The sequence below is a fragment of the Callorhinus ursinus genome, unplaced genomic scaffold (assembly GCF_003265705.2).
Source record: "Callorhinus ursinus isolate GAN/ISIS: 27379988/994484 unplaced genomic scaffold, GSC_fseal_2.0 scaffold2, whole genome shotgun sequence".
In the NCBI taxonomy this organism is placed as follows: Eukaryota; Metazoa; Chordata; class Mammalia; order Carnivora; family Otariidae; genus Callorhinus; species Callorhinus ursinus.
This window is the reverse complement of record NW_027397064.1, coordinates 20,854,389-20,882,072: the sequence shown is the minus strand read 5'-3', so window position 1 is coordinate 20,882,072 and position 27,684 is coordinate 20,854,389. Positions and strand designations below refer to the sequence as shown.

The window sequence follows — 27,684 nt, the reverse complement described above, 5'->3', positions numbered from 1 at the left end:
ACCCAGGTCCAGCTGAATCCAAAGCCTGCACAGGAGTCATGCCCCGCCCCCCCAGCCTGCCCTATCTATAATTCAATCTCCAAGCCTGACAATAGGCTTACTGGCCTTCTGGAGGTGACCTACACAGGCCCACGGGAGCACTGGGGCCAAAGGAAACCTCTTCAGGTCTGGGGAGTTAGTCATCAACCTTTTAAGCTAGGTCAGAGTCAGAAAGGTCTAGTGCCTTCCTCAACTTCTCCCACATTGCTATTCTAATAAAGGAAAGGTATTGTTATGTGCCTTAAAATGCTACATAATCAACAATCCTTAATTCATAAAATAGTATGTAACTAAGTAGCCACAGTATGTATTAGCTGACTGAAAAAAATTAGAACTGCTTAGTTTTCATTAGGTGATCATACATTAAGTTCACAATTTGTAGTTCCAACAAAATAATGGCTTATAGTTATTAAATAAGCACGATTTCCCACCATTTTGTGTTCTCGTTAGAGAACAGAATACACATTTGTGGCTGTCATGAGGTCCACGAACCTTCAGATCACAGCAGGCTCTTTTTCTGCCCCAACCCAAGGAGGTAATTACAGCTAATGTGTAATATGACTACCCCTCCCTGCATCTTCTTATTCCCACAGAAACATCAAACCTTCCAATAGATAATCTTCACCTATGCAGAGGTCACTTAATCACCAAATTCACAAAGCAGGCTCAAAAGATATCAAAATAGGTAGAATAAATGGTAAAACTTTTCTACAGGGGCACCTGGGTGGCTCAGTTGGTTAAGCGACTGCCTTCGGCTCGGGTCATGATCCTGGAGTCCCGGGATCGAGTCCCGCATCGGGCTCCCTGCTCGGTGGGGGGTCTGCTTCTCCCTCTGACCCTACCCCCTGTTGTGCACTCTCTCTCTCTTACTCTACCTCTCTCAAATAAATAAAAATCTTTAAAAAAAAAAAGTTAAAAAAAAAAAAAACTTTTCTACAAAAATTTAAGTATCTATTCGGTAAATCACCAAAACCCTCACACACTGCTTATTTAGCCTCATTTCACTCATAATTCTAATATGGTTCCTGCCTGGTTTTCATTCCTTAGCAAGTCAAAAGAAAAAAAATTAATTAGGGGCGCCTGGGTGGCTCAGTTGGTTAAGCGACTGCCTTTGGTTCAGGTCATGATCCCGGGGACCTGGGATTGAGCCCCACATTAGGCTCCCTGCTCAGTGGGACTCTGCTTCTCCTCTCTCTCTGCCTCTCCCCTGGCTAGCTCACTCTCTTCAAATAAAATCTTAAAGAAAAATTAAAAAAAAAAAAAAAAAGGAAATAGAGAAGTAACAAGCAGCCCCGTGATACTGTGGAGAAGCTGCCGACCCTCTGGCTTTAACGGATCCATGAAGGAGTCACTGTGTAATCACTGACCCTCTTAATGATGATTCCAAACTATCAAAATTACATTGTATTCAGACACATTTATTTAAGGTAGTAAAGTATTATAGTTTAGAAATATTTCTATCCAAAATTAACCGCAATGTGTTAAGTGTTCCAAAAGATAAGCTTTTGTTAGCTCAAAGATTTCCTCTCAGGTCTTACTGAGTTCTCATTCATCAACAGCCCAGAATAAGTAAACTACTACTATAAGAAGATATAGAAATACAGAAACACAAATAACTTTAATGATTTATAGTCAATAGAAAGGAAGCTTGAATCTGTGATGGACAAATGAAAACAGTGACAAGTGTATCTACACAGATATTACAAGGTTCAAGAGCTTAACATCAACCAACTGCTGTCAAAATAAATATTTAAAGGAACCAAAAATAAAACTGCTTAATAGTGGGGGACAGAATACAACAAAGAGGGAGGGGTGATAAACCAAGAAAATGAATGAAGGAGAGTGGGCAGCAACCCCCAAAGTCGTTTTACAAACAGGGATTCAGATCGGAGGAACAGACACAAACCTGTCTAGGAATGTGACCGATGAGGCAACAGAGAGTGACCACAAGTCAGTTATAAATCAAAAATGACAAACCGAAATCCCAGAGAGTCCTAAATTATTTAATCCAGACATTAGCTAACCCCTCAGATTTGCTTGGTGCTATGGTGTTCATCATTCTCCATTAGAATGAAATGTGGGACAAAGACATGACTGGTTGGAGAGGGTTGCAGAGCTAATTCATCCGTGAAGGACCGGGTCCCCAGTGTATCAGTGTGTTTACATAATGTGTTTCTTGATATGGAAACGTGACATGTGAGAGAAGGAATTACAGTAAGATTTATTTTGAAATAATCAGCAGAATCTCACACTTACAAATAAATGAATCTTACTAATGTTCATTCACTTCAGACTCTTGAGTATTCTCATCCAGTGCTTCACTCATCTCCAGCCCAACAGAGACCAAACCTGGCAGGTCTCTCAGTGTCTCCCTTCCCATGTCTTTCATAGAACTATGTTCAGTTTCTAGGAAGACTTATTAAAGAATTCTTCTTACAAATATTTTTAAATGATCTAATTTACCTTGTCGATTCATTCACAAACAAGAACACTCCAATCAGAGTAACCTCCCCAGGACTCCCCAGGCTCAGGTGGCGTCCTGTCTCCTACTCTGTGGTCTTGTATTAGGAGACAGCCCTTCCCACTCCTGCCTTTAGACTTATTGTGATGGCCTTTTGTACCACCTGGACAAAATCTTTTCTAATCAGATAATTCCCAACTTCTGCCTCCACAGCAATCTAAAAATGGAAAAATAAAATCTTCACAAAAGAAGAAATTAAGACCTTCAAAAACAATTATTTTAGCAATATGTAGTGAGGTCTACTGGAAAAAGGACTAGCCCTAATTTAATTAACATCTGATTGACAACTTACTAATCTGGTGAGACCTTCTAAGGAATACTGATACTAAAATTTGTTAGAGAAAATGCTCTATGTATATGTACATACACTGTAGATAAACACAGTCACAAATTGATAGCTAACAATAAGCAAGTATATACAATAAAAATATGTACCATGAGTCCAATGTTGATTTTTCACCACCGAAGAAAAATGCTATGGTTTAAATCATGATTTCTTGATGAATACGGAAGATAAAAAGAAGGGATAAAAACGTAGGAACTAACAGCCATGTAAATTATAAGAAACTAAACACAACGTAAGATGAAGACAATTGTAGACAGAAGAATTTAACACCTATGGTGGTACATTCAGACCAGGTACTCTATTACAATAAAGCCAGAATCAATTATTTGACAATATTCTTTGTTTACTAAGGATGGGAAGTATTTTTGCTGGTGGCAAGTGTGGATTATTTTCATCAAAGAACATTAAAAGGCTGAGAGAGTAATGATACTGCTTGTATATTTAACCAATAGTTCTGGTACTCCCTCATTAATCTTTGATAGCTGATAATTTGAATAAAAAGACATGATGAATCAAAACATACACCAGTTTTAAAAAGAAAAATCCTTCAAAGCAATTTCAGCATCTAAATGGTAAACAGAGAATGAATTCTAAGTCTGGCCTAAGTTTTGTTTTGTTTTTTAATTCAAGGAAAAAATATGTATGAACGAGTCTACCTATTATAAAAATGTGAATGATCAAAACAGTGTGAGTTCAATTTGAAACGTTCATCTGGTGCAATATTCAGCTGTCAAGAGGGAGCAACTCAAAGGACATCACACAATCAATAAACCAGCTGGAAGGAGCCATCCAGACTTTGCCCTGCCGGACCCTCTCTGGGCGATGATTAGACAAATCTTCGTAGATGATATACTGTGTGCAGAAGCGCTGATCAGAATCAGGTCTCGCGTGGTATGCAACTGTATTGATGGTCTGAGTCACGTCACTGTCTGGCTTGGGCTTTCTACTAAGGACCTGGCCCCCAGCTGCAGCGACAAGCTTAATAAGGTTGTCCTTTGGATGGTGTTTGAAGGTTCCCCCGAAATAGAAGTAGCATCCATCAAACAGCTTTGGCAACTGAAAAAACAAGAAAAGGCTTGTTAAAAGCAGATCAAAATATTTAAAAACACTGCATATGAATGAGGAAAATATAGATAAGTAGTCATGAGCTATTAAGAAGCTGCTTAAATGAAATGCTGGGATAAACTGTATTTCAAGTGCATTATTTGGGTCAAGAAAAGTACTTCGATATTTATAGGCTTCCTAGTTACAATCTTTCTCCTAAAACTCAGCCACCATCGCAGGACCTTCACTCTCCTCAGATTTTAGGTGTTAGGGTGTGCTGCGTGTGGATGTTTCTGATAAGCACACATATTTTTAAAAAAAGCAAACAGAAACTTCTCGTTAAACTTCCTTTATCAGAATGTTATTCATATTTGGTGGGACTTAAAGCCCCATGAACTCCTAGGGTATCTCAACTGAGCTTCAGGGATACCCAGCAACATTTAATAAAATTCTACAAGTAACATCATTCTGTGGATCTTGACCCAGTTCTGTCCATCCTTACTCAGGTCCCTCTGTGTGATGAATCTCTGCTCTCGAGGACAGCTCCGGTGGGAATGTGGCCTCCAGGGTTCCAGACACATACAACACAACACATACAATACATTACAAAGCTATGGCTAGGCATCCAGTTAGCTATGAAACACACCTCTTTGTGCTTTATGGAAAAAAAAGTTCCACAACTGCCTTCTATGCAAATTTTTCTTTGTCATTTCCTATATATATATATATATATATATATATATATATATACACACACACACACGCACACAGGATAATGGAATGTTACCCATTAAAACTACAATATGTGGCAATAAAGACATATGGGACCTAAATCCAAGCAGTAGCCATAAGTCTTCTTTCAAGTTACTCCCTGATTCTGAGACTTACCTCAGATTCTGAAAGGTTTATGGGAATGTTCAAGATGCCAACAGTCCATTAACAGTATGAAATTATCACCTTCTGGGTTTTACTGCTCATTGTGATCATCTCTCAGAATCAAGTGCTTGAAACAAGCACAATTAAAATTTTAATCAGTCACCTGTACTTGTTGAAAGGGCAAGAGAAGTTTTTCCTGACAGTGATACTATTAAGTTATAATAAGCCCAATGAAAATAGTATCGAAAGACAAATACCAGCTGTTCCTTGTTGAGCCTGCTTCGCTGTGGCCCTTCAGGAATCTCATATTTTTCCTCCTGTTCACATGCTTTTCTCTGTAGACATGCTTTCACCCCTAACAAAAAAAAAAAAAAGGATAAAAGCAAAATAAGTATCGAGTACTGGTTTCTCACTGAAACAAGTAATTTACCTAGGGTGATTTTTCTTCTCCATGGTTGTTTTAACTGTTGTTCTGAAACAGAAATAGAAACCTTACTTATGTTAAAACAAAATGTAAGAAAAATGGTTTTTCCATATAAATATAAGGAATCTTTCCTTCAGAGAACTAAGCAGTGAAGTGTACTGAACACTAATTTTAGTCTCTTTTCTGAAAAACCTAAATCAATATGCTATTTCACATGAAGTTATAAAAATCTAAATTTTTATTTATAGCAATTACCAAAAGGAAGGTGGATAAAAAGTTCCTCATTTAGTTCAGCCCACAGTGATTTGAACTTGAGGGCTTATCTCCTGCACTGCTCATTTCCACAGTTTTTGTCTAACCCTGTTAGACTCTAAAGTGAGCTGACATAAGGAAAGTGCCTGAGTCCACAGCACCTAGCTCAGATGGCCACCCAGCAGAGACACGACAGTACTTGTTAAATAGTAAGCAGAGCTTGGGACATGTTTGGAATTTGACAGGTACAGAGTTGAATTCTCCAGGCTAAAGATGACTTGGTGAATATTTCAAATGCTTTAGAGCTGCTTCAATAAAGATGTTCCAAGATACTGCTTAATATATAAAAGTCACGAGATTTTAACAACTAATTCACCATCTCTCCAAAAGCAGAGCTTTGTCAAGAGATTGAATTTTTCTTAACTTGGAACTGTTAATGCATATTCAAATTCAACACTCAACCTTGGGATAGCTGTAATTCCTTATCATGTGATTCTTTAATTTTGCTTATGCTTTGGTATCCCTTTCCTCCAATGTTTTTAATACAAAAATCATATTTAGTCAAGTTTGTTACGCTGAACTTCTGAATGTTATTCTAACTCATCATAAATACAATTGTTCTATAAAAATTGTTGGGTTTCTACATATAATAAAAACTGCACTTAAAAACTTTTTAATAGTTTGCCCACTGAGTAAACAACTGGCTTTCTAATGGAGCTAATATTAAAATATATATTGTATAGGGATGCCTGGGGGGCTCAGTCGGTTAAGCATCTGCCTTCGGCTCAGGTCATGATCCCAGGGTCCCGGGATCGAGCCCCGCATCGGGCTCCCTGCTCAGTGGGGAGCCTGCGTCTCCCTCTGCCTGCCACTCCCCCTGCTTGTGCTCTCTCTCTGACAAATAAAATCTTTAAAAAAAATATGTACTGTATATTGAAAAATAAGTCTCAACATTTTTGACTAGGCCAAAGCATCCTACCAGAAACAATGCCTGTGTGCTTACACTGCATCACATACTGTTTCTATTATTAAAAACCAACCTAAAAAACATTAGCAGTCTAACTCAATCATGGACTTACCTTAAACTCATTATTTTACATGTAAATTATTATTTTTAGTTATCGCTTATGCACGTAGTCCCCTTCCTAAATCTCCTTTCCTAATGACACTTGCAGAGCATTCGTACCAGTATCTTTAGATGAATGAACATGACAGCATATAAAGCCAAGGACCGAATACGCCTATGATAACTACTGTAACAAGTGAAGAGCAAATGTCTTAATTACAGAAATAAATAAATGGGCTGGGCCCATGCTTGCTGCTTATCTATTTTACAAATTCATTTGGTTGATTACTGAAACTGTCAAAACGGTGTATTAAGATGGTATCTATTGATCCCAGCGATGTGCTGGCATTGGCTCAGTCACCAGATTCGGGAAGGAGAGAAGGGTAACATCTGGCTGTCCCAGACAAGGCGGCAGGGAGGTTCCACGGCAAGACGCTGGGGCCTCTATAGTGTGAATACCTCAAGTCACAAAATTTACAGCTTTACAGCAATTGTTCAACAAATTCTATACAGTAAGAAAGAAAAATCTGATGCTCTAATTAGTGCGTTGAATACAATCTGCCAACTCTCTCTCTGCAACTTCATGATCAAGAAGAAAGAAAATAAAGCATTTTCCCCCTGAAAATTAAGGAACAGTGTGCAGGTCTTTAATAACATGCTTGAATGATGATTAAGTGTTCTGTTAGTTGCTGTCATAGCATAGAAAATATGAAGAATCTTTTGAAAATTAGGAGCAACATCTAGTCCAAATTGAATGCCTACAAGGGCCAAAGGGATTAAAAAAATAAAGCATCAAATAAAATGTCAGACATTCTCTACTCAGATTTAACATATTACACCTCTCTTACAATGTCATATAACCACTTAACAGATGACTAAGTAGGAGGATCCTCATTGAAGAGATTAGCAAAAAATTGTACCAAATGGCAAAAACTGGTGACTACCCTGGGAGAGGAGGTGTGGGGAGAACAATGCATTTGGCTTTGTCTTTAGTGAATCAATTATTTTATTACTAGTCTTTCTCAACATTTACTTATTGACATTTATGATCATTACATATCAATTCATATCAATTTTCTAGTGAACCTCTTTTGAAATAAACCAACTAACTTGATTTACTAAACAAGTAAAAAAAAAAAAAGGATAAGATACTTTAAAATAAACTTTCAGCTATTTAAATAGTGATACATTAACATCATCAATGAAATGGAAGAATCTGCCAGCCAAAACATTACCAAACTAACAAGTTGAAATAATGGATGGTATTTTAATATTTTATTTACTCAATAAAAGTTAAGCAAACTGCAGCAAGAATTCCTAAACCTATCTTCCATGTTAAACAAAACATCAGAACTTTCATAACATTCACTGACATAAGTCACCCAAAGTACAATATATACTGTAATCCTTATTCTCTATATATACATCAAGACTTAAAAATAGGCCATTTTCCACCAATTAAAAGACACTTCTTAAAACCAAAAAATGTTTTATGTTTGTAATAAATATTTAGTAAAGTTGGTATTATTCCATCATCTGACACTAAAACAGCTTATTAGCAAAAGATGGATACTTATCCTCTCTTTTGAAGAAATAAGAAGCATATGCAAGACCATTTATTAGCTTTTCGGCTAATAATTTCCAAACCAAAATGACTACATGAATAAGCTATGTTATTTATGTAAACACAGATTTCTACATATGCCAGAATGATATATACGTTAAAATGTGTGGAGCCACTATCCTTATAAAAAGTTTATACCCTTTCTTCCTTTTCACATGTTCCATTATGTTTCGAGATTTTGACTGAAGCTATCATTTTGCAGAAATACTGGAATGAATTACCTCTTTTATTAAAGTTCAGAGATTCTTTTCGACCACATATATTCCTGATCATGTCTACCATTTCAGGTAAGCTTTCCTTTGGCCCTGATTTATTACTTTTTTATATAGGTAAGGAGCCCAATTCCCAAAGTACTGCTTAACTCAAAGTCATTAACTCAAAAGTCATTAAAAGTAGCTCTGGCTACCTGAGCAAAGCCTGGAATCTTTGCATACTAACGCAGCTTATGAATTCTGGGCTACAATAATTTTTTTAAAAGGGTGCCTGGGTGGCTCAGTTGTTAAGTGTCTCCCTCCAGCTAAGGTCATGATCTCAGGGTCTTGGGATTGAGCCCCGCATCAGGCTCCCTGCTCAGCGGGAAGCCTGCTTCTCCCTCCCCCACTCCCCCTGCTTGTGTTCCTTCTCTCGCTATCTATCTCTCTGTCAAATAAATAAATAAAATCTTTAAAAAAAAAAAAAAAAGAAATTTGTACTATATGGAAAGATATCCCTTTATCTTTAATCTCTAGTAACCACTCTTACCTCCTACACCTCATAATAGCACATATATATATCAATGACTGTTTATTTTCATGAACTGCTGATGATGCTTGTGAATCTATACTAAGCTTAATCGTTTTAGAAGGGAAAAATCTAGTTTTAAATCATGGAAATGGGAAGGAGTAGGAAAAAGGTTTCCTAAATCCACAGCTACATACAAATGATTATAAAATACAATGAAGATGAAAGCTTTAAAATGGAGATTTATTAAATGTCCAAAGTGGGAAACTACCCTTCCATGGAAGGCCACAGAATCTGCTCACTTTCTTCAAAACCTAGAGCAGTAAATAAACCATTTTAAAGAACTGCTATTTTTTCTGGAGTTACTGGCTATCCATAACTGAAATAGCAGTGAAAATCAGAATTAAATACCACTCTCACACAACACCTAAGTCCTAAAAAAAAAAAAAAAAAAAATTAAAATACAGAAACAAATATCATTCTATGGTAAAATCAGAAGTCCTAATAAATATATCATTAGATCTAAACCAGGCACTTATGGAACTCAAAATAACAGCATATTAGTAAAACAGACATTGAGAAACTCTCCCTCTGATTCTATTAAAAATGAATATCCAAGTTGTACAAATAAAATATTTTTTAAATGCTTTTCTATTTGGCTTTTTAGGCAAATAAGCTATGATATCACTAAACTTTAGAAAAAAGGAAATCATCACAGGAAACCTTTAACAACAGTGACAACAATAGTGGAAAAACAACTTACACTCTCCCTGTAATTTCTGAAAATCTGGGTGGCTGGTAAAAGAAGAAATAAACCCAATATTATGAAATGCCGCAGTACAGAGTGGAAGGACAATGAACTGAAGGCTGAAAATATAAAATAAAAGCTAAATGTTCCACTCATGACATCATGAACCTCTAGACTGGGGATATCACAGAAAATGCTATCACAGACCATTAGATTTTGTAATTTTATATAAATACCATTTAATAACTGGTTATTTCTGACTACTTTTTAAGCTAGTATTCCAATTACAAACTTATTTATATATAAAAGCATATTTCTTCATAGGCGAGTATGCTGAATTTATTTTACTTAATGCATATTGAGAAGCAGATCAAATTCTACCACAAAAATATATTACATGCTGTATTGGGGTGCCTGGGTGGCTCATTCGTTGAGCATCTGACTCGGTTTTGGCTCAGGTCATGATCTCAGGGTCATGATCTCAGGGTCGTGAGATCAAGCCCTGCCTCAGGCTCTGTACTCAGCCAGAGTGTGCTTGAGATTCTCTCTCCCTCTCCCTCTGCCCTTTCCCCTGCTTACACACACACTCTCTCTAAAATAAACAAACATATCTTTAAATATATAGATATATATTACATGCTGTATCGTAAAATTTTATTAGGCAAACTTTCGGTATCAATTCTAAAACCCCGTATTATGAACAATATCAAAATAATCCCTTTTATTTTTTTAAGATTTTATTTTTAATTTTTTAAAAGATTTTATTTATTTATTTGAGAGAGAGAGAACACGAGCGAGAGCGCACAAGTAGGGGGAGCGGCAGGCACAGGGAGGAGGAGAAGGAGACTTCCTGCAGAGCAGGGACCCGACGTGGGGCTCGATCTCAAGACCCTGAGATCATGACCTGAGCGAAAGGCAGCTGCTTGCCTGAGTGACCTACCCAGGTGCCCCCAAATAATCCCCTTTATAGAGTTGTGGGTTAAAGACTAAACATTTTTTCTTTTTTTTCAAACATCCAAATTTTTTCTTAATAAAATAATTTAAAAACTGATACTTGGTATTCTTTAGTCATATATTTAAAGTTTAAATATGTATATAAGAATTTCTGTTTTGACTGGTAGGACAATCACCACATCAAAATGTACTTGCTAGGTCTACAGAACTAGTATAGAAGATCCAGTATATCTGACAGCAGCAACATACACACACAGGTGCTAATTTCACTGAAAATAAGACTGAAGCCCTTACCTATCCAATTAATCTTTGTAAAGTTGAAAAATAAACTTTCTAATTTTCATGGGAACTTAAGAAGATGAATTTCTCCTTAGAGCACATGGATTTCATTTAAAAGACACACTGGGTTTTTTTGTTTGCTTTCAGTTTTTCAGAGAGAGAGTGAACAGCGGAGGGAGGGGCAGAGCGAGAGAGAGAGAGAGAGAGAGAATTCCAAGCAGACTCCCAGCCAAGCATGGAGCCCAATGTGGAGCTCAGTGTGGGGCTCAATCTCAAGACCCTGCGATCATGACCCAAGCTGAAATCAACAGTCAGATGTTTCACCGACTGAGACACCCAGGCGCCCCAGACACAAATCGTCTTTTAAAATGTCACAAATAGGTCTCTGCTTATCAACCCACCAACATTTTCTCTTGACCTATCCTTCGCCTGCATGCATTCACACATTTATATAATGTTAAAAGTGAAGATATAATTGTTTTATGCTTTTTCAAAATTTCAACAATCCTGTTTTTTATAATACTTTAGTCTTAATACTTATCACATAAAAATATGAATTTTTTCAGAGAATACATTTAAACTTTTCTTAATTGCTTACAATTTAAGGTTATTCCCCCCATGTCCTGCGATTGGAAATAACAATGAAAATAACTTTTTTGTTTCTTCAGTATTTCTTACTTAGGACAAATCCTCAGAAGTGGGACTATTAGATCAAAAGATTTTTTTATTTTTTTAAATAATTCTTACAGAATCATTGGTGAAGGATTTCAGTAAACATGAAGTTGCCTATCAATTTTAGTTGACAGAAATGCTTCACTAAGAGGCACAGAGAAGCCCCCCTCAAAACCAATTAAAATACATCAACACCCTGACATCTAATAGTAAAACTTACGAGTCTCAGAGACAAAGAGAAAATCCTGAAAGCAGCTCGGGAGAAGAGATCTGTAAGCTACAATGGTAGAAACATTCAACTGGCAAGAGACCTATCCAGAGAGACCTGGCAGGCCAGAAAGGACTGGCATGGTATCTTCAGAGCACTAAATGAGAAAAATATGCAGCCAAGAATACTATAACCAGCTAGGCTGTCAATGAAAATGGAAGGAGAAATAAAAAGCTTCCAGGACAAACAAAAACTAAAGGAATTTGCAAACACGAGACCAGCCCTACAAATATCAAAAGGGGTCCTCTAAGCAAAGACAGAGCCGAAAAGTAACACAGATCAGAAAGGAACATGGACAATACACAATAACAGTCACCTTACAGGCAATACAATGGCACTAAATTCATATCATTCAGTAGTTACCCTGAATGTAAATGGAATAAATGCCCCAATCAAAAGACAGAGGCTATCAGATTGGATTAAAAAAACATGGCCCATCGATATGCTGTCTGCAAGAGACTCATTTTAGACCCAAAGACACCCCCACATTGAAAGTGAGGGGGTAGTAAACAATTTATCATGCTAATGGACACCAAAAGAAAGCTGGGGTAGCAATCCTTATAACAGACAAATTAGATTTTAAACCAAAGACTATAATAAGAGATGAGGAACGACACTATATCACCCTTAAAGGGTCTATCCAACAAGAAGATCTAACAATTGTAAATATCTATGCCCCTAACATGGGAGCAGCCAATTATATAAGGCAATTAATACCAAAAGCAAAGAAACATATCGACAACAATACAATAATAATAGTGGGGGACTTTAACAACCCCCTCACTGAAATGGACAGATCATCTAAGCAAAAGATCAACAAAGAAATAAAGACTTTAAATGACACACTGGACCAAATGGACTTCACAGATATATTCAGAACATTCCATCCCAAAGCAACAGAATACACATTCTTCTCTAGTGCCCATGGAACACTCTCCAGAATAGATCACATCCTAGGTCACAAATCAGGTCTCAACCGGAACCAAAAGATCGGGATCATTCCCTGCATATTTTCAGACCACAGTGCTTTGAAACTAGAACTCAATCACAAGAGGAAAGTCGGAAAGAACTCAAATACGTGGAGGCTAAAGAGCATCCTACCAAAGAATGAATGGGTCGACCAGGAAATTAAAGAAGAATTTAAAAAATTCATCGAAACCAATGAAAATGAAAACACAACTGTTCAAAATCTTTGGGATGCAGCAAAGGCGGTCCTAAGAGGAAAGTATATAGCAATACAAGCCTTTCTCAAGAAACAAGAAAGGTCTCGAATACACAAAATAACCCTACACCTAAAGAAGCTAGAGAAAGAACAGCCAATAAAGCCTTAACCCAGCAGGAGAAGAGAAAAAATAAAGATCAGAACAGAAATCAATGAAACAGAAACCAAAAGAACAGTAGAACAGATCAACGAAACCAGGAGCTGGTTCTTTGAAAGAATTAACAAGATTGATAAACCCCTGGCCAGACTTATCCAAAAGAAAAGAGAAAGGACCCAAATCAACAAAATCATGAATGAAAGAGGAGAGATCACAACCAATACCAAAGAAATACAAACAATTATAAGAACATATTATGAGTAACTATATGCCAGCAAATTAGATAATCTGGAAGAAATGGACGCATTCCTAGAGATGTATCAACTACCAAAAATGAACCAGGAAGAAATAGAAAACCTGAACAGACCTATAACTGCTAAGGAAATTGAAACAGTCATCAAAAATCTCCCAACAAACAAAAGCCCAGGGCCAGATGGCTTCCCAGGGGAATTCTACCAAACATTTAAAGGAGAATTAATACCTATTCTTCTGAAACTGTTCCAAAAAATAGAAATGGAAGGAAAACTTCCAAACTCGTTTTATGAGGCCAGCATTACCTTGATCCCAAAACCAGACAAAGACCCCATCAAAAAGGAGAATTACAGACCAATATCCCTGATGAACATGGATGCAAAAATTCTCACCAAAATACTAGCCAATAGGATCCAACAGTACATTAAAAGGATTATTCGCCACGACCAAGTGGGATTTATCCCTGGGCTGCAAGGTTGGTTCAACATCCGCAAATCAATCAATGTGATACAATACATTAATAAAAGAACAAGAACCATATGATCCTCTCAATAGATGCAGAAAAAGCATTTGACAAAGTACAGCATTCTTTATTGATCAAAACTCTTCAGAGTATAGGGATAGAGGGCACATATCTCAATATCATAAAAGCCATCTATGAAAAACCCACAGCGATTATCATTCTCAATGGGGAAAAACTGAGAGCTTTCCCTCTAAGGTCAGGAATGCAGCAGGGATGTCCACTACCACCACTGCCATTCAACATAGTATTAGAAGTCCTAGCCACAGCAATCAGACAACAAAAAGAAATCAAAGGCATCCAAATCAGCAAAGTAGTAGTCAAACTCTCACTCTTTGCAGATGATATGATACTTTATGTGGAAAACCCAAAAGACTCCACCCCAAAACTGCTAGAACTCATACAGGAATTCAGTAAAGTGGCAGGATATAAAATCAATGCACAGAAATCAGTGGCATTCCTATACACCAACAACAAGACAGAAGAGAGACAAATTAAGGAGTCGATCCCAATTACAGTTGCACCCAAAACCACAAGATACCTAGGATAAATATAACCAAGAGGCAAAGAATCTGTACTCAGAAAACTACAGAATACTCATGAAAGAAACTGAGGAAGACACAAAGAAATGGAAAAACGTTCCATGCTCCTGGATTGGAAGAACAAATATTGTGAAGATGTCCATGCTACCTAGAGCAATCTACACATTCAATGCAATCCCCATCAAAATACCATCCACTTTTTTCATAGAAATGGAGTAAATAATCCTAAAATTTGTATGGAACCAGAAAAGACCCCGAATAGCCAGAGGAATGTTGAAAAAGAAAAGCAAAGCTGGCGGCATCACAATTCCAGACTTCAAGACCTATTACAAAGCTGCCATCATCAAACAGTATGGTACTGGCACAAAAACAGACACATCGATCAATGGAACAGAACAGAGAGCCCAGAAATGGGCCCTCAACTCTATGATCAACTAATCTTCGACAAAGCAGGAAAGAATGTCCAATGGAAAAAAGACAGTCTCTTCAACAAATGGTGTTGGGAAAAGTGGACAGCCACATGCAGATTAATGAGACTGGACCATTTCCTTACATCACACACAAAAATAGACTCAAAATGGTTGAAAGACCTAAATGTGAGCCAGGAGTTCATCAAAATCCTAAACGAGAACACAGGCAGCAACCTCTTCGACCTCAGCCACAGCGACTTCTTCCTAGAAACATGGCCAAAGACAAGGGAAGCAAGGGCAAAAGTGAACTACTGGGACTTCATCAAGATAAAAAGCTTTTGCACAGCAAAAGAAACAGTCAACAAAACCAAAAGACAACCAACAAAATGGGAGATGATATTTGCAAATGTCATATCAGATAAAGGGCTAGTATCCAAAATCTATAAAGAACTTATTAAACTCAACATCCAAAGAACAAAGGGTCCAATCAAGAAATGGGCAGAAGACATGAACAGACATTTTTCCAAAGACATGCAAATGGCCAACAGACACATGAAAGAGTGCTCAACATCGCTCGGCATCAGGGAAATCCAAATCAAAACCTCAGTGAGATACCACCTCACATCAGTCAGAACGGCTAAAATGAACAAGTCAGGAAACAGCAGATGTTGGTGGGGATGCGGCGAAAGGGAAACCCTCCTACACTGTTGATGGGAATGCAAGCTGGTGCAGCCACTCTGGAAAACAGTATGGAGGTTCCTCAAAAAGTTGAAAATAGAGCTACCACATGATCCAGGAATCGCACTACTGGGTATTTACCCCAAAGATACAAACGTAGGGATCCGAAGGGGTATTACGTGCACCCTGATGTTTATAGCAGCAATGTCCACAATAGCCAAACTATGGAAAGAGCCAAGATGTCCATCGACAGAAGAATGGAGAAAGAAGATGTGGTGTGTGTGTACATATATATACATATATATGTATACACACACAATGGAATATTATGCAGCCATCAAAAGGAATGAAAGCTTGCCATTTGCAAAGACGTGGATGGAACTGGAGGGTATTATGCTGAGCAAAATAAGTCAATCAGAGAAAGACGTGTATCATATGACCTCACTGATATGAGGAATTCTTAATCTCAGGAAACAAACTGAGGGTTGCTGGAGTGTTGGGGATTGGGAGGGATGGCTGGCTGGGTGATAGACACTGGGAAGGGTATGTGCTATGGTGAGTGCTGTGAATTGTGTAAGACTCTGAATCACAGACCTGTACCTCTGAAACAAATAATACATTTATATGTTAAAAAAAAAAAAAAAGAAGAAGATGATGATAGCAGGAAGGGAAAATGAAGGGGGGAATCGGAGGGGGAGACGACCATGAGAGACGATGGACTCTGAGAAACAAACTGAGGGTTCTAGAGGGGAGGGGGTGGGGGGACGGGTTAGCCTGGTCATGGGTATTAAAGAGGGCACGTTCTGCATGGAGCACTGGGTGTTATGTGCAAACAATCATGGAATACTACATTAAAAACTAATGATGTAATGTATGGTGATTAACATAACAAAAAAAAGAAATGCTTTGGTATATTTATTTTTTTAGAAATTAGCAAAGTTTAAATAGAACTGAATAGATTCTATTCATTTTATTGAATAGAATAAAATTTGAAGAAACATATTTAATAGAAAAGTCTAAGTTTGTTAACCTGATTATGAGGTTATTTATAATATGATGGTATGATGATTGTCTTTTAGGTTCCATCCACCTCAACTGAAACATAAACAAAAAAACACCCTACTTGGTGCTTCCTCACCTCACAGACACAGTCCAGTGTAAAATATTTGGCACATTCCCATGGCAATGCCCTCGGCTGTTAAGGACTTTCAAAACTTCTGCAGCAGCGAAACTTAAGAGGAGAACAGGGAAGAAGGAGAGATTATTAAGAAAAGATGACAGCCATCTGCTCTCTTCACATTGAGATGAGAAGTGAAGAGGCAGATTAAAAAAAAAAAAGCTGAGGCTAGAGGAAATTTTGAAAGCAGTGTACTAAAAGGATAGGTCAATAAAAGACATTTCCTCTTTTTGAAGGCTAGTTTACATCTTTAGGATGTAGTTCGGCCGTATTCACAGTCTAAAAGGTGAATAAAAATCACTTATTTGTGTATCTTCTATTTTTTCATTCTAGTCATGTCTTTAATTACCCAAATTCACCCTTGTACGATGACGGTTCCAAGTTGCATGTGAGGAATTAGCACCAGAACCAGGACTTAAGCAGGAGCTCAGTCATAAACTTAATCTTAAAGGAATTTTCCTATCTGTATCTCTCATTTCTGTAAAATATTTATAAAATAAATATGAAACAAATGGCTGGCACAATAGTCTAACTATAGCCTATTCTCAGAATCCCCACTGGTATATCCATTAACTGTGACACACTCTACATATATAATGTGGGAAAATAAGGAGATAGTAACCAATTAAGACAAACATGGTTAAACAGAACATTTCCAATAGGTAAATTTAGATAGCTATAATTCCTTTTTGTTAATTTGTTTAAATTTAATTTGTTAGATTATTTTGGTAATTATCTACAGAGAAAAGTTTAGATAGAATTTCCTCTTGAATCTACTTGGTTTATGGAAAAATCCCATGAAAAGAGAATACTGAAGTTTCCACATAGTTAAACAAGTAAAGATTTTGTCTACCAGGAAGCTAATCGGTATCTTCAACCACAAGACCTACTTTCAGTAAGTCATAAATCTTTACAATTAATTTTGAAAGCTTTGGTCCATCTCATGTTTCTTCAACATACATGTTTGTTTCAGAAAGTTCTGAATAGATCTGAACACGTTAAAAAATCATACTGACGTGTCTGACGCAAAAAAAACAATGTAGTGAGAAATATGTATTAGGACAGAAGGTATTTGCAGTTTCTTGCCTTCTCTTGATAGACCCAATGACCATTTACAACACAACATGAATTGTCCCAAACCCTGACCCTATTTCTCTTTGGACTCTGTTAGAAAGTACAAGGATATGAACTTTAGTAAGAGATTCCATGCAATTACGAGGGTGCCTGGGTGGCTCAGTTGGTTAAGTGTCTGCCTTCAGCTCAGGTCATGATCCCAGGGTCCTAGGATGTAGCCCCGCAGGCGGGGCTCCCTGCTCAGCAGGGAGCCGCCTTCTCCCTCTCCTGCTCTACCTGCCACGCCCCTGCTTGTGCGCTCTCTGTGTCAAATAAATAAATAAATAAATAAATAAATAAATAAATAAATAAATAAATAAATCTTTTTAAAAATTAAAACAATTAACAAAAAAAAAAAGATTCCATGCATCCTTTATCCTACAGAACTACTGACACTGGAGTGTGTTATTAAGCACTGTGAGAATCACCGAACAGCACACTACTGAGTCAGCTTGAGTCCATTGTGATTCTATAAAAATGACATGGCCAAGCCATTAAAATGATAAAACTTCCATTTCTTAAAGAAGGCAGATTTTATGGAAATGAATCATGTAGCATGTACATTTAACCAGATGCAAGTTGAGCGTATTCACAAGAACAAGACTTAAACTAGCAATGCTTTAACATTCAAAATTTCACATGGCTTCTTTATTGTTAAGACCTTGTTATTACGAAAATCTGTTCCTTCCTATAACCGCTGGCAAAGCTTCTGGAGCAGTTTCAATAAAACAGCATCTACAGTCATGAAACCAAATGTTTTAAACACTGAGGCCCAATAAGACTTGCCACAGATTTAAAAGGAAAAAGAAGTTCAAAAATAAGAGTGAGGCAGAAAGGGAAACTTTTTTTTTCTATGTACATAATCCGTCAGTCCAACTGCTTATCATACTCCTTGAACTGGTCATAACCAGGACAGACTAATCACAGATAGGATGAGCAGAGATGAGTAACAGTGCTGGTCACAGCCTTCGCTGGATCTGACCCATCAGTGGAGACTGGCATCACAAGGACAGTGGTAGCTGCATTTAAAAAGGACATGAATACCAATTGCTAAAGGGAAACCGTTCTACAAACCCAATTAATTTCAAACTAGAGATCAAATTAATAACACAATTAAGATCTTGATAAATCAAGCATTTCTACCATAAAACCTTCAAAGCACAAAGCCATAACATAAAGTTTTTTAAAACTAATTCTAATCCATCCTTTGCTTCTTAAAAACAAAGTTTCATTAAAAATACTTGCTATCCTTTTTTGTCTTTTTAATCTGAAATAATTATAGATTCACAGGATGATACACAGAAATGTACAGGGAAGTCCCATGCGCCCTTCCTCCAGGGTCCAATCTAACTCCCTACACACATTTAGAGCACAATATCAAAACCACGAATTGACACAGATACAATCCATAGAGCTTATTCAGATTTCATCAGTTACACATGCACTCAGGTCTGTGTGTATGCATATGCATGCAGATCTATACAATTTAATCATGTGTGTAATGTACCACTGCTAGGATCAAGATACTCGGCCCCATCATCACAAGACCCCTGTGTACCTCTTTTACAACCATTATTCTCTTCTAAAAAACTAGTGCACAAAACAGATATACCCACCGTCCTATTTTAGTCATCACATGCAAAGTAGATACTTTAGCTGTTGAAGAATAGGAATTAACCCTGTACATGCTTTCTTTTGTTGTTTGAAGTCCTAAGTGAATCTAAGGGTAAGAAAAGCGAACAAGTGAGAGCAGGGAAGGTGAAAGGCAGTTCTCAAAGTGGTGCTTGAGCACCAAGAAGAAGCAGATAAGGACGATACATCTTTAGCAGAGGTGTGGATAACAGCTGGTGTAATCACTTCAACTCAGGTAGTACAAGGCAGTCGAAACTTCCAACAGTTTCTAAAGATACACTGGATCAGCTAAGAAAGCGTGCACAGTTTTTTAGAAATCATAAAGCAAGGGGTGCCTGGGTGGCTCAGTTGATTAAGTGTCTGACTCTTGGTTTCAGCTCAGGTCATGATCTCAGAGGGGTGAGACTGAGCCCCGCGTCGGGCTCTGCGCTGGGTGTGGAGCCTGCTTAAGATTCTCTCTCTCCCTCGCCCTCTATTCCTTCCCCACCCCGAAAAAAAGGTCATAAAATGAAAGCCATAAACTATTTCACATCATGGTAGTATATTTAAAACGTGTTTATTAAGTTAAATATATCTCAACAGTGATATGGATTGCTTAAGCTTAAAAGTCTACTATATAATCCATTTACTCTTTATTAAAATAGTTCATAGTAGAGAAAAAAAGACTTTAAAGAAGACTAAAAAGCACTTCTGTGGACACATCAACAACATCTAAATGATACCATTAATATAAGTTTTTTCAAAATACAGTGACTAACCAGGGGGTAAAAAAAAAAAAAAAAAATAGCATTTAGTTCCTTAAATAATTACTGGCAATAGAACACCATAAAAAATGAAATTAGTCAATTCATGTTGTAGTTCTCCCAAGTCCAGTACTTACATTCAAATTTTAAGATCCAACATCCACTGAGAATCCCAAGCATACATTTTAGGGTACTTTGAACTGTATCCCCAGGAACAATGACATGAGTTACTAGAATACAAAAAAAAAGAAGAAAAACAGAGATATAAACCAAAATAATTCTTTAACTATAAGAACCAGTTAGTCAGCGCTTCATAATCTGAATTTTCTTCAAAAGCAACAATCTTTATACTTAGATATAAGACTTTTTAAATTTAGTATCATTCTCCATCCTGGCCAACAACATGAAAAATCAGATCATAAACCATGTACCTTAAAGCCACATTAGCAAACATATATTTTTATTTTCAAATTATAACTAAAGAATTAAAGCATTCCATTGCACACAATTTATCTGTCATTAGTGAACTCAGAAGTTTGCCCTTCTGACACTTATTCTGTCCTAGAATATGTGCAAAGCTTTAAACTTCATGTTTCCTAACTAAATTAGGCCTGTAAGTAGTTTATAACTATAAACACATTTCTGATGTATTACAAGATTCAAAGCATACTGCCAATCCCCAGTAGTTAAAACATATAAATTATCAAGGGAGGTCTACAAAGGGATTACCTATTTAAAAATTTTTTGAACCAAAAATAAATATATAAAACTCACCTGTATTGTCAAATTCAGCACATTTTTTAACCTTAAGAATTGCTGCAAGCTCACTGAGCATTTTTTGTTGTTCTGAAGAAAGCCCACTGCCTATAAGCACGAGAGGTCCATCCCTACGCTGACCAGTGTTCATCTGTTAAGAAAGGGGAGATACCACAGTGTTAAAATTATTTAAAGACTAGAGAAAGATATTAACTGACTTGCACTTGATAGAAGCTTGAGTCTCTGTACTTACCTTCCTCTATCCAGTGATTCCCCACAATGTCCATCGAATCGTCACTCAAGAGCCTTAATGCTCAATGCATTTTATTAGTCCCTTATTTTTTCCCCCAATAAAACGTTATTTGGAATAGCAATCTAAACCCAGGGCATCTTGTCTCCTTGATTCTAAACTGGATTTCTGTAAGATTTTACGACTTCATTCTGTCACCAGGAAGCCTTTTATTTTTTCCTTAAGTAACCCAAAACACCCCCTTAAAAAATGATCAATTCCTTATCTCCCCTCCACTAACTTACTCCACTGAAGTTAAAACTGTTTGGTCTTGTTATTTTAAACTGAGATTATGTGAAAAATCAAAGAATACTAAAGCTTCTAATAGCACGGAGCTCAAAAATCAAAAATCCGAACTCTTAACATCAAAACAGCTACCTATCAAAACCAAGAAAATTAAAACAGACAAGAGAACACAAAACTTAGATCAGATCCACCAACAGTAATAACTCAACGCAGCTCATGAAAAGGAAAGAACTGCTCTAACAACGACCAATATTTTCACTTGAAGAGAGAGACAGAGCTTACAGGAAACAAAAACAAAGAGAAGACACCAGTGGACAGCATTTGAGATCAGAAGTGAAAGAGTCAAAGAAACAAGGAGATGTGTGCCCAACAGCAGCCAACAGAACTTAACGAACAGAACTGGAGTGAGGGCTGGCCACAAGCCATCCGGTAAGAGACGAGCAACGACCCAGCAGAGAAGAAAAGAAAAAGCAAACCAGCACCACTGAATTAGAGGACAAAAAGCCAAACAGAGTACTGGAACTTTCAAATACAAGACACAGGGCCTTCTGACGTTGTGTAACTTTATATGCAGAGGATTTTTCTGGGTTCTCAAAAGCTCCGAAGAACATGAGTGAAACACTGAAGGTATGATCACTAGTACAGTTCAGCAACTAGATTTGAGACAGTTAGTATTTAAATATTCACTTCACATATCAGAGTAGTGATAATTCAGTCTGACGCCCTACAAGGTAACATCTAAGTTGTTAAGCTATATCCATAAACAGATCGACCTCATTCATTCAAATCTATTGAATAGATCTATAGTAGATTTCTGTAAAAGGTTTTTTTGATGGCAATATTCAGCATTAGAAGTTAAAGTTTCCTGAATTACTTATTCATCTAGGGCTCAAGGGGCAAAGGTTTTACTGGACGAGTTTACACATATTGACATCACATTTCTGTATATGTATCTCCCCTATTCACTAAGTTATAAGGTGATGTAACAATGTCTAATCTAAACACTGCAAATATTCCTTAAGATGAAAATAGTGCAGTACACTTTATGGATCATTCAATTACTAAATACTAGTAAAAAAGAGGGGGGCGCCTGAGTGGCTCAGTCGTTAAGCGTCTGCCTTTGGCTCAGGTCATGATCCCAGGGTCCTGGGATCGAGCCCCGCATCAGGCTCCCTGCTCGGCAGGAAGCCTGCTACTCCCTCTCCTACTCTCCCTGCTCGTGTTCACTCTCTCGCTCTCTCTCTGTCAAATAAATAAATAAAATCTTTAAAAAATAATAATAATAGTAAAAAAAATAGTAATTCAAAAATTGTCAGTTATACAAATAAGTGTCACAAAAATAGCTCTAAATGCAACACATTACTTTCCAATTTATATAACTCCACTTCAGCTAAATGAGTTCTCTGCACAAAATACCAAGAGTGAAAAGATATCAATTCTAAATATAGCATATGATACTATTTCCATCAACCCCAGAAAAGCACCAAAGTGGGTCAAGCATTTTCCTATCAGTTTCTACATTTGAATAAAAAATAGAAACTGGCACTAATTTCTTAGTTAAGAATTACTATTAAAAAAATAATAATAAAGCAAACAGCCACCAATGCCACACATCTGATTTGTAACAGGAGGTGAGGGGTGGGCGAGGAATTTGGCTTGAATAAACAGAGATCTTAGAACCATGAGGTTCAAAAGATGTTCAGAAAACATCCCAAGGGTTCAGTACCCTGACTCTATAGATATTAGTTACTATGTACAATGACATTAAACAAACTCTTTTTTTAAAAGATTTTATTTATTTATTTGCGAGAGAGCAAGACTGTGAGAGAACACACCAAGGGGAAGGGCAGAGGGAGAGGGGGAAGCAGACTCCCTGCTGAACAGGGAGCCCTCCAAGGGAGCTCGATCCCAGGACCCTGGGACCATGACCTGAGCTAAAGGCAGACGCTTAACCGACTGAGCCAGCCAGGCGCCCCATGTGTCTCCATCTTCACTCTCAAATTGAAGTTCCAACCTAGCAGAGATCACAGTATCCCCAAGTGCCTGGAACACTGACTGATATATTGCAGACACCCAATAAATATTTGTCAGATACGTGAACACATTTATCATCATGCCTGCATTGCTGTTTCGCATAAAGCAGATAAATATTTCTCAATACCCATGCCATTATCTTAAAGCACTGAGCTAAATTCTAAGAAGTAAAAACTCAAACAAAGTCTTGGGTCTGTTGGTATCTAGGCACCTGGCTGTGGGCATAAAAACAATGGGGGAAAAAATCCAATAAAATAAAAATATATTTTGCCAGACGATTAGTGGTACGGGAAAATAAAGCCGGGTTGGGAGGACAGGAAGCACTCTGCTATGTAAGATAGGGCTGTACAGAGCGCTCCCTGATAGGACTACACCAGAGTCGGATGCCACGTGTACACCGAGCTCCCTACAACTGTTCCTGGCAGAGAAAACAGCTAGTGCGGAGGACCTGAAATGGGAGCGTGGTTGGTGTATTTAAGAAACAGTGAGGCAGCCCAATGTGGCTGAAAAAGAGTGAGTGAAAGGGAGTCTAGAAGCAGCTGAGGGAAGACAGATTCCAGAGAGACACAACCCTTTCAACTTAGGACTTCTAGCCATTAGCTTTTCCTTAGCCAAAAATCTACCACTAAGGTAGTAAACAATGATATCCTCAGGCCATGTCCACGTGACATGAGGAAAGTGTAGGTTTATTACATTTAATAAAAACAGTAAATGGACAGTATAATTGAGAGGACGATAACCAATTTCCCATTTTCACGCTCCAACAATACCATAGTGACATCTTTATTTTTGACACATTTAAAACAATCCTTCTCCAGCTTTTCATAAAAGCAAGACTGGCAAACGACAACTTAGTTCTTAGTTCTATGTTCTGCCAGGAGAGTCCAAGTCCTAATGAATAAAATAAATGCCAATTTATTTTACCATATTAAGTGTGGTGGGACTGAATAACTACTTACCTAAGATGTAAGAAACTCAAGTTCTAACTGATCCATTCAAAAAAAAAAAAAAACTTACTCTTTTTTTTTTTGTAATGGCTCCTTAACCATGAGCAAATCAAACTAGGTTTCAGCTTTCTCATTTATAAACTAAGAAAATTAAACTGCTGACTTCTACTTTCTCTTTCAGTTCATTATCAAAATCCCAGCTTGGTGCCCATTTGCAGAGCTGACGTCCAGGAGAAGGGAGGAGATAGAGAGTTCTCCGAGTACAAAGGTAACTAGCCTGCAACAGCACCTATGATCCCCTCAAGTACCTTAGGTCACCTCCTCATCTGCAACAATGGGATCAATCACCGCGCCACTGCCCTCACCAGACAAGATGTGCAGGACCTCTGGTCACAGACCTCAAGTCATCTCTTTCTCTCATCTTCCCCTTTCTGGGCAGTTGTGATGTGCCTGCCACACCCCTCTCCTGAAAACCCCTCTTCTCTCCCTGCCCACATCACACCACCCTTTCACATCAGAGTTCTGTCTACCTCACAGCCTCCCAACAAGTCTTCGGTCTCGGCCCACTCTGAACTGTCCTCTGCACTAAAACACACTGCGAGTACCCCACTGAGTGGACCAGTAATGCCTAAACTCCTCCTCAGGGCATCCAAAGCCTTTTACAGTCTGATCCCAACTTCGCTCCAGCTCCTATCTAATAATACACCTTCTGCTCTTCTCACGCTAACTCTAGTTTCTCAGATTTTGAAGGTTCTTTACACCTCCTTGTCTTCAAGCTGTTGTTCCTTAGATTTGAACTGCCATCCCCACTTTGTATAGCTGATTCACAGTGGGGCAATGCTCACTGGATCCATGCCTCACTTCCTCCACACTAACAGAATCCCAATTTTTACAGATATCCACGTATGTCAGCACCAATTGTGTGACCAGTTCTGACCAGTAAGACATAAGGGGAAGTCCAGTGGAAGGCTTCTGGGGAACGTTTTAGTCCCTCTTTTAACACTGGATACTGTCCCATCTACAATTGTGGCAATCGTCCTATAACCACTGAGGGGAGATTAGTGAAGTGAGGACCAAGCCATCAAGCTGAGGACGGCAACGCAGGAAGACAGAATTTGGGTCTCTGGTGCAGCCATTTAATTGCTGAACTCACCAAGGAAAGCTCTCCTATATTGAGATTATCTTTAGATAAAATAAAACACTGCCTTTAGGCATTTAAGTAACTTTTGTTATCTGCAGCCAACATTCTATTAGGCACCTTGCTAAAACTTTTACCTTTACAAGTTTACATGCCTTCTTTGTCACCTTCTCTGTGAAGCTCTTCTGATCACTCCTGAAGTCAGCTTCTTCCTTCTCTATGAATCTACTGTACATTTTTATGGCTTCTATTATAAATTTATTACAGTATAAAATAAACTTTTTTAACATCTATATTCCCCACTAAACCATAAGTTCCTAAGGAATAAGCATTCCTTCCACTTTCTCTAACTTATAGCTCTTTCCTAAGCTACAGACCCACCTGCCCGTTCAACATGTTTGCTGCCTTAGACATAAAATTGGCAGGGAATTACTGGTTTCCTTCCCCACAGCAGGAAATGGCACCATCATCTACCACCCCACTGCTGAAGTCACACTAATTCTATTTATCCACACTTCATATATAATTCATCAGAAAATTTGTTGCCATTAACTCAAAAATATACACTAAACCTCATTACTTCTCACAATCTCCAAGGCCATTACCTTAATCCAGGCGCTATCTCTTCTCATCACAGTGAAACAGTCCTCAGTAACCGCCCTGCTTCTGCTCTTGCCCCACCTGTCTCTTTACTACAAATCAGCCAGAGTGAACTTTCTAAAACATAAACTGAATCGTGTCATTTCCTTGCTTTAAATCCTTTCAGTGGTTTCCATTACTCTTAGACACTGACTAGTCGCCAGCAAGTATGACCTTCTCTCTAACCTTCAAACACACCAAGCTCATCCACTGAGGGACCCTATACAACATTTGCTATAGGGAACACTTGTCATCCAGACAGATGTTCACCCGGATGCCTCGTCCTCCTCATTCAAGTTTCACATCAAACATCAGCTCTCTGGAGGCCCTCCTCAATGACCCCAGCTAAAGCAGTACCTTTTAAACTGGAGCCTTCCACCTCCACTCAATTACATTCTACAAAATCTTCAAACCACACATTTGTAAGGTCCTGAAACTATTTCATTTATATTAGCTTACATATTTATAGTCTCTCTCTTTCCTATCTCTCATTACAGTGTTAGCTACTTGAGAACAAGAGCTCCATCTGTCACATTGGTTGCAGTATGAATGCTCCCTAAAATACAGAGGGGGGGGTTCAAAAAATACTTGTTGTTAGACTTATTCTGATGATAATAGTGTTTGAACTCACAATTCCTAATACAAAGGAAGTGTTCAATAATTGGTGATTGAAAGCAATTTGCTAAGTAGAAATTTTCCTATTATGTTCCTTTCACAACCAATTTCAATAAAAGACATACTTTTCCCAAAGCCTAATCCATACTTACTACTGAGCAATGGCGAGTTGATGATGATTCATTCTTCTCTGGCAGCAGCAATAGTGATTTCATATTTTCACCATTTGCATAATCCACAGGTCGCAAACCAAATATGTTACTGGCAAAATAAGTGAAGATGGGTTTAAGTAAATAGAATGTGTGACTTGATTTTTAACTAAATGGATGCACCAGGGGAAGAATTTTTAAACTTCCTTAATAATATACAACTTTTACTAAAATGAATGACTCAGAATTCACACAAAGCGTTAAGGATCAAGTATCACAAGCTGCTGAATTCAATGGAAAAAAGATGTGAAATTTCAATTTGACATCAGACCATTCTAGGGAGTATTTTTAATTGAATATGTTGTTACTTACACATGAATTTTTTCACAACTCTGTATTCTTCTGTATTCATATGCATATTTCTAATATAGTTTCATAATCATTAATCACCAAGGGCAAGAGACTTTCAAACGCAAATAAAAATGATTTCCCATAGCTATTATAAGCTCTATATTCTACATAAACAAATAAAGAAATTAGATAAATACACAAGACAGGAATTCAGATCTGCAGAAAGAAAACCATGCCACATGACAAACAAATGAATAAAGCAGTGAGCAGGGCACTTTGAAAATTAACTTTAATATGGATG

At 37.6% G+C, this 27,684-nt stretch overlaps 1 protein-coding gene across 2 annotated transcripts in view; it reads right to left on the bottom strand.

Annotated features, from left to right (window-relative positions):
• Positions 1 to 1,441: 1,441 nt before the first annotated feature.
• Positions 1,442 to 27,684, bottom strand: part of BARD1 (BRCA1 associated RING domain 1) — an 87,727-nt gene continuing 61,484 nt past the window's right edge. For both annotated transcript variants that reach the window (XM_025892114.2, XM_025892121.2), the window contains 5 exons: positions 27,036 to 27,144; positions 20,994 to 21,126; positions 20,357 to 20,449; positions 5,084 to 5,181; positions 1,442 to 3,962 (listed from right to left, as the gene is read on the bottom strand). In XM_025892114.2, coding sequence (XP_025747899.1) covers positions 3,630 to 3,962; positions 5,084 to 5,181; positions 20,357 to 20,449; positions 20,994 to 21,126; positions 27,036 to 27,144 — 766 coding nt within the window. In that variant the 3' untranslated portion in view covers positions 1,442 to 3,629. The remainder of the gene's footprint in view (positions 3,963 to 5,083; positions 5,182 to 20,356; positions 20,450 to 20,993; positions 21,127 to 27,035; positions 27,145 to 27,684) is intronic.